The sequence below is a fragment of the Branchiostoma belcheri genome, unplaced genomic scaffold (genome assembly GCF_001625305.1).
Source record: "Branchiostoma belcheri isolate BF01 breed outbred unplaced genomic scaffold, Haploidv18h27 scaffold10, whole genome shotgun sequence".
Classification (NCBI taxonomy): Eukaryota; Metazoa; Chordata; class Leptocardii; order Amphioxiformes; family Branchiostomatidae; genus Branchiostoma; species Branchiostoma belcheri.
The window spans coordinates 4,334,969-4,347,575 of record NW_017802380.1 but is presented as its reverse complement, the minus strand read 5'-3'; the positions used below and the strand labels follow the sequence as shown (position 1 = coordinate 4,347,575).

Here is a 12,607-nt window from a genome sequence, read left to right as displayed (position 1 = left end):
GACTTGTGTGGATCTTCTGACCTCCCCCGCCTCCTTGCGGAGAAGGGGTAGGTAGGACTTGGGCAGCTCCCAACCTTCATTGCGATTCAACCTTCATTGCGATTCATCCTTTTTCTAACTGACAGCATCACCACGGGGAGCCCGTGCACCATCCTTTCTGAAGCGTGACATCAATCTGCCACCTGTGAACAGGGGGGAAGATCTGACATTGAGATGCATCACAGAGGGCCTGTGAGTACTGAGTAGAACTATTTCCTGGTACAGAAGTATTGGCGGGATTGAACTGTGGGATTGTGTATCTCCTACAGAGTAAGTTGACAACACATGGGAGTGGTAAAGATTGACAGGCAGAATGTGGCCAGGAGTCATCAGGAATTAGAGGTTGACAGGGGAAGACAAGGATTGCATGATTTCCATAAGTCTGAAATATCCATGCAATTTCATGTTGTCTATTGGTTGCAGAAGGCAATAAAAACCAAGAGCCTGTGTGTTTGCAGTTCAAGTTTCAATAAAAACTAGCGGTCAATATCATACAGTATCCCTATGTGGAAATGATTTTGACATATCCTTTCCAACAGGCCAACTCCCGAGGTTAGATGGAGAAGAACATCTGGAGGAAGTCTTCCTGCCAGCCGCGCCAAAGTGGTGGGAACGTCACTCATCATTGAGGAAGTGGTGGAGCGAGATGCAGGAAGCTACGAGTGCACGGCCTCCAACTCCCTGGGAAAGGACACTTACGAAGTGATGGTGACTGTGAATGGTGAGTGGATTTTTACACAAATACTTGGTACATACTGCTTCTCTGCTTGTATGGGGAAGCTTCACCATAATGAAACAATGCACCAAAAACTTGTAAATTTAGTGTTTCCTGCATTTTGCCTCATCACATTCGAAGAATGCAACAGAAAGCATAAAACACATAAAAATCTAATGGATGTTTCTTGTGTTTAGCTGCACCCTACTGGAAGACTGAGCCCGTGGGACAGATGCTTGCTCCAGGCGATGATGCAACCATCCTGTGTGAAGCAGCCGGCACGCCCACCCCAGAGGTCAGCTGGAAACGCAACGGAGAACCCCTCGGAGGTATGGCCAACTTTCCAACTTCATTTATACTGTTACCATGGTTACTCGAGTCTACCTGAGCATGGAATGGTGATGCCTCGGGTGCTGGAAAATACCTGAATTGGTTTGGTCGTGTATCGATGCTGTAACAGTCATAAATCTTCATCTTCAGGTGATGTTCTTCATCTCCATCAACTCTGTATTAAAATATATACACAACACAAAGATAAAATGGCTACCTGATTACAGAGGGTTCACCAAGTATCATTGCATATCTGAAAGGTGTCTTTCTGATTCTGACATTATATATATATAGATAGCAGATTCAGATCACCTGATGGACAAAGGTTGAAGACTGTTACGTCTTGCATGATGTGAGCCCGTTGTTGCATGCTGCAACCCTGGCATACATGTAACTCTAGCTTTGGCACCTCAGCTGCCAGCATGCTATGAATGCTGTAAGATGTGTAATAAACTGGTGATAGACATCAATAGTTTTGTCTTAGATTATGAGTTTTTGGAGATATCTTTACTTGTTAAAAGCACCACTTTTGCCAAAAGCCAGTTATAATTAAGGGTTGCTTCCTAGCCAGTCTGGCTGCTTAGTGTGCATGTTAAACCACTGCAGTCTGTCTTCTATTGCTAAAATGCTGTTGTTATTTCTAGCATATAGTCACAACTAAGATGCATCATGGACAAACTTGCAGCTTCGCCAAGGACAATATAGAGATTTTTACTTTGCTTGGCTGTAAACTAGCTTTAGGCACTCTTAGTGTACATATTGATGCACCAGTTTACAAAATGTACATTATTGATGTTTCCATGGTCAATGTAGTCACATGCCATTTCCTATGACTTCATATTGTATACATGTATACCTGTAGCTAGAAGGAAATGCTTTGATGTAATCATTTTGATAGATATTAACAATTTAAGTTGATTAGACAAGGAGTGTAGTAAAGGTGTTAAAATCTGAAACTGTTGGCTTTACAATGATGTTCAGTTTGTTGTGAAAGCCCTCAGTTTTAGGTTCAACGCAAGACTGAATGTGAATTATGATAATGGCTTTCTTCCCTGACCAGTTGCCTCATTGTCACAGTCCTACATCATAACCCATTCATTATACTAACAACTTGCTTCAGTATATCACTTTCCATGGAAAACGAGTATTCTGTTCTGTGGGAATCTTGTTTTATCAGACAAGCTCAAGAAGCCACGTTTAGAATTAAGTCAAGCAGAAGTACTAGTACATATTGATAACAGTTTGTTTCAAAAAGGCAGTAATGCATTCTCAATCGCCATAGAGATAAATGAAAGTTTTATAGGAAAATTAAGAGCAATGCTGGTAAAAGGGTTACTTAAGTATACATGTCAATGATGTACACTACCAGTAGACCCTGTTAATTGTGTACAGGACAGGACAGGAATGTGAACAGTGTATGTTTCAGGAACAACACAATTCTATTGATCATAAAGTAATGTGGAAAGCTGTAACTGGTACTTTTCACGTCATAATAAGTGTGTCAAAGACATTGATGGTTGCCATCTTGGTCCTCTTAGAACTGCAGTAGTTACAGGTTTCTGTAGATCTATAGATGGTGGAAAAGTGGTTTGAAAAAGGGAGTTGAGAAAGTTATGTAGTCTACGGTGGTATTGCTAATTTGCTACAAACAGCCCTGCAAGCACTTTCCTGACTGAGTCGTCAGACTTGCTTCCAAGGCAGTTTGTACAAATGTAGCATGTATACTTCTAAGGCACAACTTCTTCAAAGCACTTTGATAGTAGCACAGCTCTGGGAGCACAAAGAAAGTACTGAAGCCATTAAAACCAGTCAGTTCTTTTCTTGTGACTGAAACAAAACTACACTGTAATTCAAAGACGTCATTGATGCTGATAAAGCAGCACTTCTGTAATAACTGTGATAGCATGGAAATCAAATTCATAATAGCTGTTGAGAAGCAACAGGTTGTTGAAAGTTTTCTTCTCACTAGATGCATTTGTGATGTTTTGATACCACTTTGTGTCAATTATATAGTTAAACATGGATTGATCCGCGATCATCACTTTGAGGAAAAACTTCAAGGTGGGCTTACTTGGAATGTGGCTGTGTCTTTCCTGCATGAGGTCTTCATGATTTCTGTGAACAGTGCCTTCCAACAATTTCCACCTCATTTCTATTCTTTTTCATTGGCAAGCAAATTTGATCTGGTCTATAAAAGAAGCTGAAACATGTCTGTCTTCTCTGTGTCACCTCAAATCAGAAGCTTCACCGTTCAAATCACTGTTTCATGTGACCGCTGTGTTCTCACGTTCTCGGCAAGCTCCACCCTGTCTGTGACGTCCTGTCTTTTTCATTTTTGAGCCGCACTTGCAAGGCCAACCACGTAATCTGTCACGGTCTGTTTCCATTGGCAACCATTTTCTGTCAAGACCAGCTCTTCACAAGAGCTTGATTTTCCTGGATCACTGCCTCTGTCTGCTTCACTGCTAATTTCTGTCTTCTTGCCAGGCAGGCCTAATGCTCTGGCTTATCCCAACAACCTAAGTGTAAAAAGAACCTTTCCTTTCCCAATTCCAGATCAGCCAAACCGCCGTGTTTCTGGCACCACCCTGTCTATGCAGGATCTGGTGAAGGATGACAGTGCAGTGTACCAGTGCATCGCACGCAACAACCTCGGCACAAGGATCACTAATGCTTACATCAATGTCGTTGGTAAGTCACTCTTCAATTATCTTTGCAAGCTTTGTTGGTCATCTTTGTAGTTTCCTGCCCTGCTTTCCCTATTTGAACTCTGTAACCGATAGAGAATACCTGGTAGTCAGCCAGTTAGCTACATCAGTGTGCTAGAGGTCGTGATCAAGTCATCAAACATGTTTCACATGTTGATGAATCCCCCCACAGAACTGCCACCAATAATGCTGACACCAGCAAACAAGAAATACGCCTATGTCCAGGACCAGGATGCCCAGCTCGACTGCCTGTCCTTCGGCTCTCCCAAGCCTGAGATCACTTGGTATGTGCGATTGTGTAAAGCTGTATTTTCTGGGTTTCCAGACATCCTGTAGTAAAAATTCAACTAGAGGTCAAGATGAAAACATACAGCTTGGTAGAAAACTCAAGAACTGAAAAGTTAACATATTAACATATGATATACGAGCAGTCCCTGTATTCATGTAAAGAACAGTGTTGTGAATGGTGTATGTTTTAGAAATATGAGTTAAACTTACAACTTTAGATAATAGACTTTCATCTGTTCATTCAGTATGTTTGTTACACCTGTACAGGTATAAGGAGGAGCTTCTTGCAGGAGATCGTTACCAGGTCCTGAGTAACGGCACGCTGGTCATCACCACTGTCAGCACTGAAGATGACGGGCAATACAAGTGTATGGCCATCAACAGGTTCGGTGAAGAGGCACTGCAGGCTGAGCTGTCCGTCAAGAGTGAGCTTTTGTTATTAGTATCATTCTCACTATTTAGGGTTCCCTTCTGCAAACAGCAGTTGCTTCTGATTCATGAATGGTTAAATCTGCATACGGGAAACATTGCACTGGCAAAACGACAGGTGAAACACACCTTTAACCACCTTCAACCTTCACAAACAACTTGAGTATGTATACAGCACAATGAATTTGTATAACTTTCTGATTGTGATACAGGAAAGACCAGTATCGCCACACCGCCCCTTGCTCTGGAGGTGAAAGCTGGAAATGAGGCACAGTTTGTGTGCATGGTGGACCACGACCCTGACCTGGAACTCACCATCATCTGGCTGAGGAACGGAACCCCCGTCAAGCCGGGCAGCCGCATCAACATGGCCGTCCTTGGAACCCTGGTCATCAAGGACACCATCGGCTCCGACTCTGGTCTGTACACATGTCTGGCCAGCACCCCTAGGGACGAGGCCTCTGCACAGGCTGCACTCTCCGTCATAGGTAAGGCCACGTTGAGTTGATGCCTTAGTCATTGGATTTGATGGAATAATACTACACTGGAAGAGTCTGGGTGCAAAGTCTGTGTCTTGGTACACATACATGTATGATATACAGTCAAACCTGGCCAATGTGACCACTTTGGGTTGCCCCCTATATGTTTTTTGCATTGTTGACACAGGCATTAGAAATCCTGTCTTTAATGACCACCTGTCCACATACAGTGTAGACCAGATTCTGTCCCCAGAGTGGTCTTCTTGAGCAGTTTTGACTATGCACCAAATTGAATATTTTTTATATTTAGTATGATCAAGATACATGTTTATTGCCATTTCCATTATTACAGATGTCCCAGAGGCACCACTGAACTTGCAGCTGTCCAACCAGGCAGACACGTCGGTCACCCTGAGCTGGGACATGGGCAAGGAGAACAACTCACCCATCGAAGGCTACACCATCCAGTATGCAGAGAACAGACTCATGCCAGGTCTGTTTGTTTGTCTTCAGCTTTATTATTTCTTTACAAGATTTAATTTCTCAATCACCAATACAAGTGTTAGAATTATTTTGATTTTGTATTGTTGGTTTGCCTGTCAACATTTTTTGATAACCGTAATTTTTATATTTTAGGAGAGTGGCAGGAAATGAAGGTCATTGATGGCAGGGACACCTTGACTGCTGACCTTGACCTTCATCCATGGATCAATTATCAATTCAGGGTCATTGCTAGGAACAAGGTTGGAGACAGCAAACCCAGCGACGCCACACAAGGATATGAAACTCCTGCTGCAGGTAGGACAGTTATTTGTACATGGGTCTGGTTCAAGTTGTCTTTAGATGTAAAACATAAGTTCCTTTGTTGTAATCGTGTTCACAACTTTCTCGCTTGTCTAAATGTCCTGCTGATAGCATCTTAAATTTTCTATCTCCTCCAGCACCAAATGCTGTTCCTGGTGGCATCAAGGGGGAAGGCACTGAGCCCACCAACATGATAATCAGCTGGGAGGTAAGAACTGCATCTTTTCTCATAACAAAAAATCTTTTCATGGTATGTATTCACCTATTTTTGCATTGTGAGAGTTGTCACATCTCAAGTCTGTTATACTCAATTCCGTTTGTTTCAAACCCGTGTCTTCCAGCCCCTCCCTGGCCTCCAGCAGAACGGCCCAGGCCTGAGGTACGAGGTGCGCTACCGTCAGCAGCCGCAGAACAGGAAGCGTCGCCAGGCCGACTCGGACTGGACCGTGGAAACTGTGAACGATCCCAATGGGAAGGAGTTCATTGTGGAGGACACCCCAACGTACACGGCGTATGAGATCACTGTGCAGGCCAAGAACGATTTTGGCGATGGCCCACTGTCTGACGTCGTCGTTGGTTACTCCGGAGAGAACTGTAAGTTGTTTCATGGACTGAGAAGTATAGCTATATATGAACTACTGCGGTACACACCACTGCATGATAGTACTGAAGTCTTACTGAATATCTATTGATTTTGAATACTAGTATCTGATTTTGTTTTAGTCCTTAGCATTGTTGTAAACCCCAATTTTTGTTTCTTGCAATGCACAGTCCCTTCAGCAGCAGTAGAAAACACAGAAGTTGGGGACATCCAGCCGAGGAGTGTGAGGCTTGACTGGGACCCAATCGATGAGGAGTCTGTCAATGGAGACCTGAAGGGTTACAAGGTAAGGACTGACCTGAAAATATGGAGTGTTGTCAAGGCTTAATGTACCACCTGCATGAACTATCCAAGTTAGTGCAAGTAAAGTTGGAGTAGTGCTGTTGTCTAGCTATGATTAAGCTGGACTGTGCTCTCAGGGGTGGAAATACCACCAGTAGATGAGTTAAATGCAGGTAAAGTTGGAGTTTTGCAGGTATTTTTGTTTTCCATCCAAGCATCTATCGCCAGAGTTGAATGACACATGGTGTAGCTGCTGTCCTTGGTGCTGAATACTCTGGTGTTATGCAGTGGGACTTTCCGAGTGGTATCCATTTTACTACATGTCATCTGCAACATTGCTTTTATTGAACACAATCTTGTACATTGAAACCAAGTGACACCTACTTGTTTGTTCCTCCGTAGGTCCGTTACTGGGATGAGGATGACCCAGACAATGTGATGGAGAAGACATTTGAGGGTGACGAGCCTACTGCTCTGGTCGACGGTCTCACACCTTTTAAAAACTACAACTTTGAGGTAAATCATGTATTAAAAACAGGCAAAGGGTAACAATGTAACGCAAGTTAACAATTTTTCTGTACAAATCACATGAGTCTTTCTTGAGAGAAACGTTACATTACATAAAAGTAGTGAAAATCAACACTGGTACAGTTATATCTTAACATTTGTGACATCAACTTAGAGTGACATACCTAGAATTGGATTTTTGGTGACACATTGTAGGGAGTATAGTGTTTGCAGGAAGGACCTTTGCTGCAGATGTAAGATATAGACAAAGTGGTAGCCATGCTTTTTTTTAGAATATGCTCATGGTAACACGGCATCCATACATTTTGCAGGTTGTTCCTTACAATGGGAAAGGAGATGGACCTGCCAGTACTCCTCCAGTGAAGGCCAGCACCCCTGAGTCAAGTGAGTTATTCATTCATTTTTTTATATATTTTCTCCCCAGCAATTATAGCGTACGTCAAATCACATGGTGATTCTTAACATGCAAACTCTTAACAATATTTTAGTCTGTTCTGCTTCACCAAATAGTCAAACTTTCATGCTGCTGGAAATGATTGCAGTTCTTAGAATGGGAAAGGAAGGAAGCTGTGTTCATCATATTAGGAATTTGTCAGTACACTCAGCATCTATATTTTCTTTCTTATCATCTATCCATCTTGTAAAGACTAATAGAGGATAAGATGTTCAGAAAATAAAACGAAATCCACTCATTTTCATCACATTTTGTTTTTTCCTGACAGCTCCTGGAGCTCCAAGTGCCTTGAGGGCTAACGTTTTGGACAGCAAAACCCTGGATGTGCAGTGGGAGGCACCACTGGAGCCCAACGGTGTCATCACAGGCTACGTCCTCACCTACAGAACAAGTATGTTAAGACATGGTCAACATTTAAGGCTACTAGCCTAGGTACCATACTCATTAGTATTCATTCTCATAACCTAAACACATTACTATGGGAATGACCATGAACTAACAAGAATGATACCCAGGCTGAAAGCTACATTGTCATCAAAATTCACCAGGTTGTTTCACCACCAGTAGTATATAAAGTTTACCATGTAGTAACCTTTAAAACAAGTATGGCAGAAATTAAATTTCTCTGTGAACGCATTTAAACAACCATTTTCTGACCTTGATTTAGATGAACTTCTGTTATGATTGTGGCTTCTAAGATACTTTGCTTAAAATAACGGGGTTCTACAAGTCTGTTAAACTTTGTCAATATCTGCTTTTGAAATGACTATAGCATTGGAAATGCTAACTGTGCTCTGTGTGTGTCTTTCTTGTGTATTACGTTTGGTCTTCCTTCAATCTGTCCTTTGTTTCTGTCACTATCTATACACTTCCCTCCTTCCGTCTGGCCCTGTCTTTTTTTCCTTCTTGTTTCATGCCTTCACATTTTTGCCTAGTGCCAGAACCGGGTACACTAGAGGGGCGCTTGGGACCCCGCATGGAGATTCCTGTGGATGACCCCGCCACCACCAATGCGGAGCTGAGTGACCTGGAAGAGCAGACGTGGTACCGGATCGAGCTGCAGGCCAAGACGAGGATCGGACTGGGGGATATGAAGGAGCTGGAGACTTCCACCTCCGACCCAGCACGTATGTAATGTTGCTATTGTTTGCTTACACCTGTTTCTAACAACAGTGTTTTGATGAAGCTTGCAATGCTTTCAACAAGTTGACAAGAATTAACCAGCAGCTCACTGCCAATGGCCAACAGGAGAGACAAGTGCTCAGGTGACAAGCTACAGTGTAGATGCTCTCAGCTATTGCACATGTACAGGCAAATGGGCTCTGTATACAGAAACATAGCTGAACTTTATTCTGCTTTTACTTTGAAGTCATGCTAATACTTTTACTTTTGCTATATAATTTTGATAATTATTGCTACAAAGCCACAGCAGTGTTAGACCTAAACTGTACTGTAACAAAACAGGGCAATCCTGAATTTTTAAGCCGCAGTTGCTAGTTCAGATGACATAGTCAAAACCCATTATTTGTAAAACAGTAGCAGTATGCACTGTTTAAATAAGCAAGCATGGAAAAAAGCCTTTCTTAATAAACATATTGCATAAAAGCATCAAAGTAGAGCCCAGTCGAACTCTTAGACCAAGCTTTTACGACAGGCCAGTTGTAGCTATAATGTGCTATAATGATTACTGTGCTGATCCTTTTTCTGCAAAATCACTCGCGTTCACTGCCATAGCAGCACTGCTGCCTGAAGCATAACACACTCAACTAGCTTTCATCTCCATGCTGTCTTCTCATTGCCTCAACTGCCAAGGGAACCAAGCTCCAAAACTTAAATGGTTGAAGAAAACTGTCCTCAAAGGTTTTTTTTTCCTTTTTGGCCTTTTTAATTTAGCAAAATATTATGATCAATTTTTACAGTCAGGAAAAAAAATTCCCACTGAACTATAGTTCAATAATCATGAAGTACCTTGGCAGTCACTCCTCTCTAACCTCTAACTTTTAACCTTTCTGACCTTTAACCTCTTTGACCCTTTTTACATTCTGAAGGGGAAACCCTGAACTTCGCGTTACCACCACAAGGTGTGTTCATGTAACCTTGACTTTCTCATCTTCTATATCCTACCGGCATCGCATCTACTCATACCTTGTACTCACATTTAGTTTCAACATATCCATTCAGTTAAAACTAATCAAGGATTGAATTTCCTAAGTACTTAATAGTTTGAAACACAATACTACATCTTCACATTCAACACATAATTACTTCAAATGACAAGAAGACGAGTTGAGGTATAACCTAAATAGTTAGATTAGAGTTGACGTTTATGTAACACCCTTGAGGTTTGAGCTGGAATCCTGCAACAACTTAAGTAGTTCCTCCCTAACCAGTAAAAAAATGGAACTCTCATGATGTCCCAGTGGTTTTGTTTTTGGTCAAATTGAAAGTGGAAATTCCACACAAGTTGTCCAAAAACTTTGTTAATACCTTCCTACATTTCAGCAGACTCCAACATATAGATGGTCCTTTGTCTCATGTTTACTCCATCCAAATTCAGCTGTGACTACCGTTGCTATGACAACCACTGCCATGGCAACCACAGAAGGGGAGGTTCCTTTAATCCCACTTATCCCTGACGATGGAGATGGCTTGCCAGAAGATGGCTTGCCAGAGGCAAGCAAAGGTTAGGGGGTGTCTTCCCCAGTTTTGTTAAAGTCCTGGCGGAATGATATGATGTTGGACTGAAGAAATATCTTGTGCATCGGACTGGCAAGAAAAAAAATAAAGAAGGCTTATGTTGTAAAGATGAGCCAAAGCATTGTCCTTGCAGCATTTTGCAGATGCCAAAGCACATGTATGAAATGGCCTATTGGTGCAATCAAGGTTTGAGTTGGTAGAATGTGCCGCTTTGAAGTACAAACTCTCTTTAAACTTGTCATGGTATCCAGCGCTAAACATATTGTAAATTGGTTCAGAACTATTGTCAACTTTCATAATTTTGCCAGGTACCCCAAGACCACAACCACATTAGAAAAATGGTTGAGGCTTCGTTAAGAACGTCTTGAACACCTGCACAACTTGTGGATTACTGATGCTTTAGTAGTAGATCTCTTCAAATTCAAATGTGGCAGTCTCAGGGTACCCAGGGGAATTATGAAGGTTGCTGTCAGATGCAACACATACCTGGTGCAGAAGTACCCAAAATGTGCTTCATTTCCTGTACAAAGCTGTGCATATCTGTGTGAGGCATGGCCGTATGTTCCAATTTTTGAGAAGAGTCATGGACTGTTTTGCTCCAGCCAAGCTACTCTCTGGGTGTTATATAAATGGTATGCAGCAGTAGCAGTGCTCTATCACAAGTCCTCTGTATCAGAATCAACTGCAGTGTTTGCCTGTCAGTTACTTATGTGGTCAAAGTTTTCTGTCCAGAGCATGGCCAGCCCAGGTCTAGCTGACATACACAAATAACATGACAGATAATTAGTCATGTACAAGTAGTAAACTGTTAACATGTTTTGATTGAGCATAACAATTTGGACAAATTGGAGAGGACTGTATAAGGGGTTGTGTGAAAATGAGACGTTTAGGCTAGGATATTCCCAACAAATGAATGGTACAAAATGCTGATAAAACTCTGTAAAACAGTTATCTGAAGCCCCAAATGGGACATTTTAATGACCCCCTCCCCAAACACAGTCCTTTGTCGTCTGTCCCTTCTAAGAATGTGTATTCATGGACACACTTAAGAGTGGTTGAGAAATGCATTGATTTGTTGAAATATCCTGCCTGCAGAAAAGGTTTGTCTTCTTCCCCTTACACTGTGTCCCTTTTCTAAGATTAACATGATAATGATAGTAACTGTTACAACTCAACAATGTTATGAGATTTACTAACCTCGTTGGGAGAGGCTTGCTTCATTTGAACTTCAACATCTTGATTTACCATCCTTTTTTTTAAACCAGGTACTGTAGTTATTTAATCATCAGTCTGCACATATTTCCTGAGAGATAATTGAAGACTTGTTGTTAACAGACTGACTAAAGGTAAGACAAAGCTATGATCCCTCCTTTCATCTGTTGGTGTGTCTGGTTGCAGCTCCTCTGAAGCCTGAGGCTGTGGAGGTCCTGGACACAGGAGAGAACTTCATCAACGTGTCCTGGGTGCCAGCTAAGGTTGGACCACGACCGTCCCAGTTCTATGTGGAATACAGGGAGCGAGGTAAGGACATTTCTAGAACAAATTTGCTCATTGCAAGGCCCAGAGACCACTTTCAGGTACTGAAAGTTTGTGAACAGTATCTCTTTAGACAGGCTCGACTCATGACTGAGAGTGAGAAATAACTGACCCAATAGGAAAAGCAGATGTCTGGAAGAGTGTTTGGGAACATGTAACTCTGCTCTTAGTTACATGTAATTCTTTAGAATTTGAGCTGAAAATAACATTTTGTTGTGTTCAAGGCAGAACTTTATAATATTTTTCTGTTTATATTACCTTTATATAATTTTATACATATCTGTTTTACAATGTTATGTTACCTTCCTCACATTTGTTGCTGCACATCCACTGTGATTAGCTTTGGCTAATTTTCTACACTCCCCTGTGCACATGTTCAGACTATCAGCAGAGCTAATTGTTTAACCTTTGAGTTGTATAATATGTTTTGTGTTTATTGTTTCCAAATTGTTTTGGTCAAGATTTATTCCCAGTTTTGTGTTTCTTTTGCAGACCTGCATGCCGACGATGTTGTTATCAATGGTAAAAAGACAATCATTAACTGCATGCCACTTCTCTTACCCAGTTTTCTCACATTAAAGCTGTAACACCATTGCATGTAGATTCTTCTCTGCAAATAGCCCCTAATGTTGAACTTTGGTATTGAGGGTTGAAAGTGGGATTTATTCTCCTTGCTCAAATTTCGGGGACATCCGTATGTTCTGACACCCCTATATT

General features: G+C 41.7%; 1 protein-coding gene across 10 annotated transcripts in view; it reads left to right on the top strand.

Moving 5' to 3' along the window:
- LOC109469905 (neuronal cell adhesion molecule-like) overlaps positions 1–12,607 on the top strand; it is a 60,989-nt gene that overhangs the window by 40,204 nt on the left and 8,178 nt on the right. For 7 of the 10 annotated variants that reach the window (XR_002140225.1, XM_019768701.1, XM_019768675.1 and 4 more), the window contains 19 exons: positions 126–231; positions 579–760; positions 952–1,083; positions 3,641–3,775; positions 3,965–4,076; positions 4,348–4,505; positions 4,722–4,997; positions 5,341–5,481; positions 5,625–5,786; positions 5,930–6,000; positions 6,134–6,386; positions 6,564–6,679; positions 7,078–7,191; positions 7,515–7,587; positions 7,926–8,048; positions 8,593–8,784; positions 10,215–10,340; positions 11,753–11,875; positions 12,383–12,412. Coding sequence is in view for 9 of the 10 variants with exons in the window: in XM_019768701.1 (XP_019624260.1) it covers positions 126–231; positions 579–760; positions 952–1,083; positions 3,641–3,775; positions 3,965–4,076; positions 4,348–4,505; positions 4,722–4,997; positions 5,341–5,481; positions 5,625–5,786; positions 5,930–6,000; positions 6,134–6,386; positions 6,564–6,679; positions 7,078–7,191; positions 7,515–7,587; positions 7,926–8,048; positions 8,593–8,784; positions 10,215–10,340; positions 11,753–11,875; positions 12,383–12,412 (2,625 nt within the window). In the remaining variant the exon portion in view is untranslated. The remainder of the gene's footprint in view (positions 1–125; positions 232–578; positions 761–951; positions 1,084–3,640; positions 3,776–3,964; positions 4,077–4,347; positions 4,506–4,721; positions 4,998–5,340; positions 5,482–5,624; positions 5,787–5,929; positions 6,001–6,133; positions 6,387–6,563; positions 6,680–7,077; positions 7,192–7,514; positions 7,588–7,925; positions 8,049–8,592; positions 8,785–10,214; positions 10,341–11,752; positions 11,876–12,382; positions 12,413–12,607) is intronic. The other 3 variants (XM_019768716.1, XM_019768688.1, XM_019768723.1) reach the window with 3 other exon arrangements.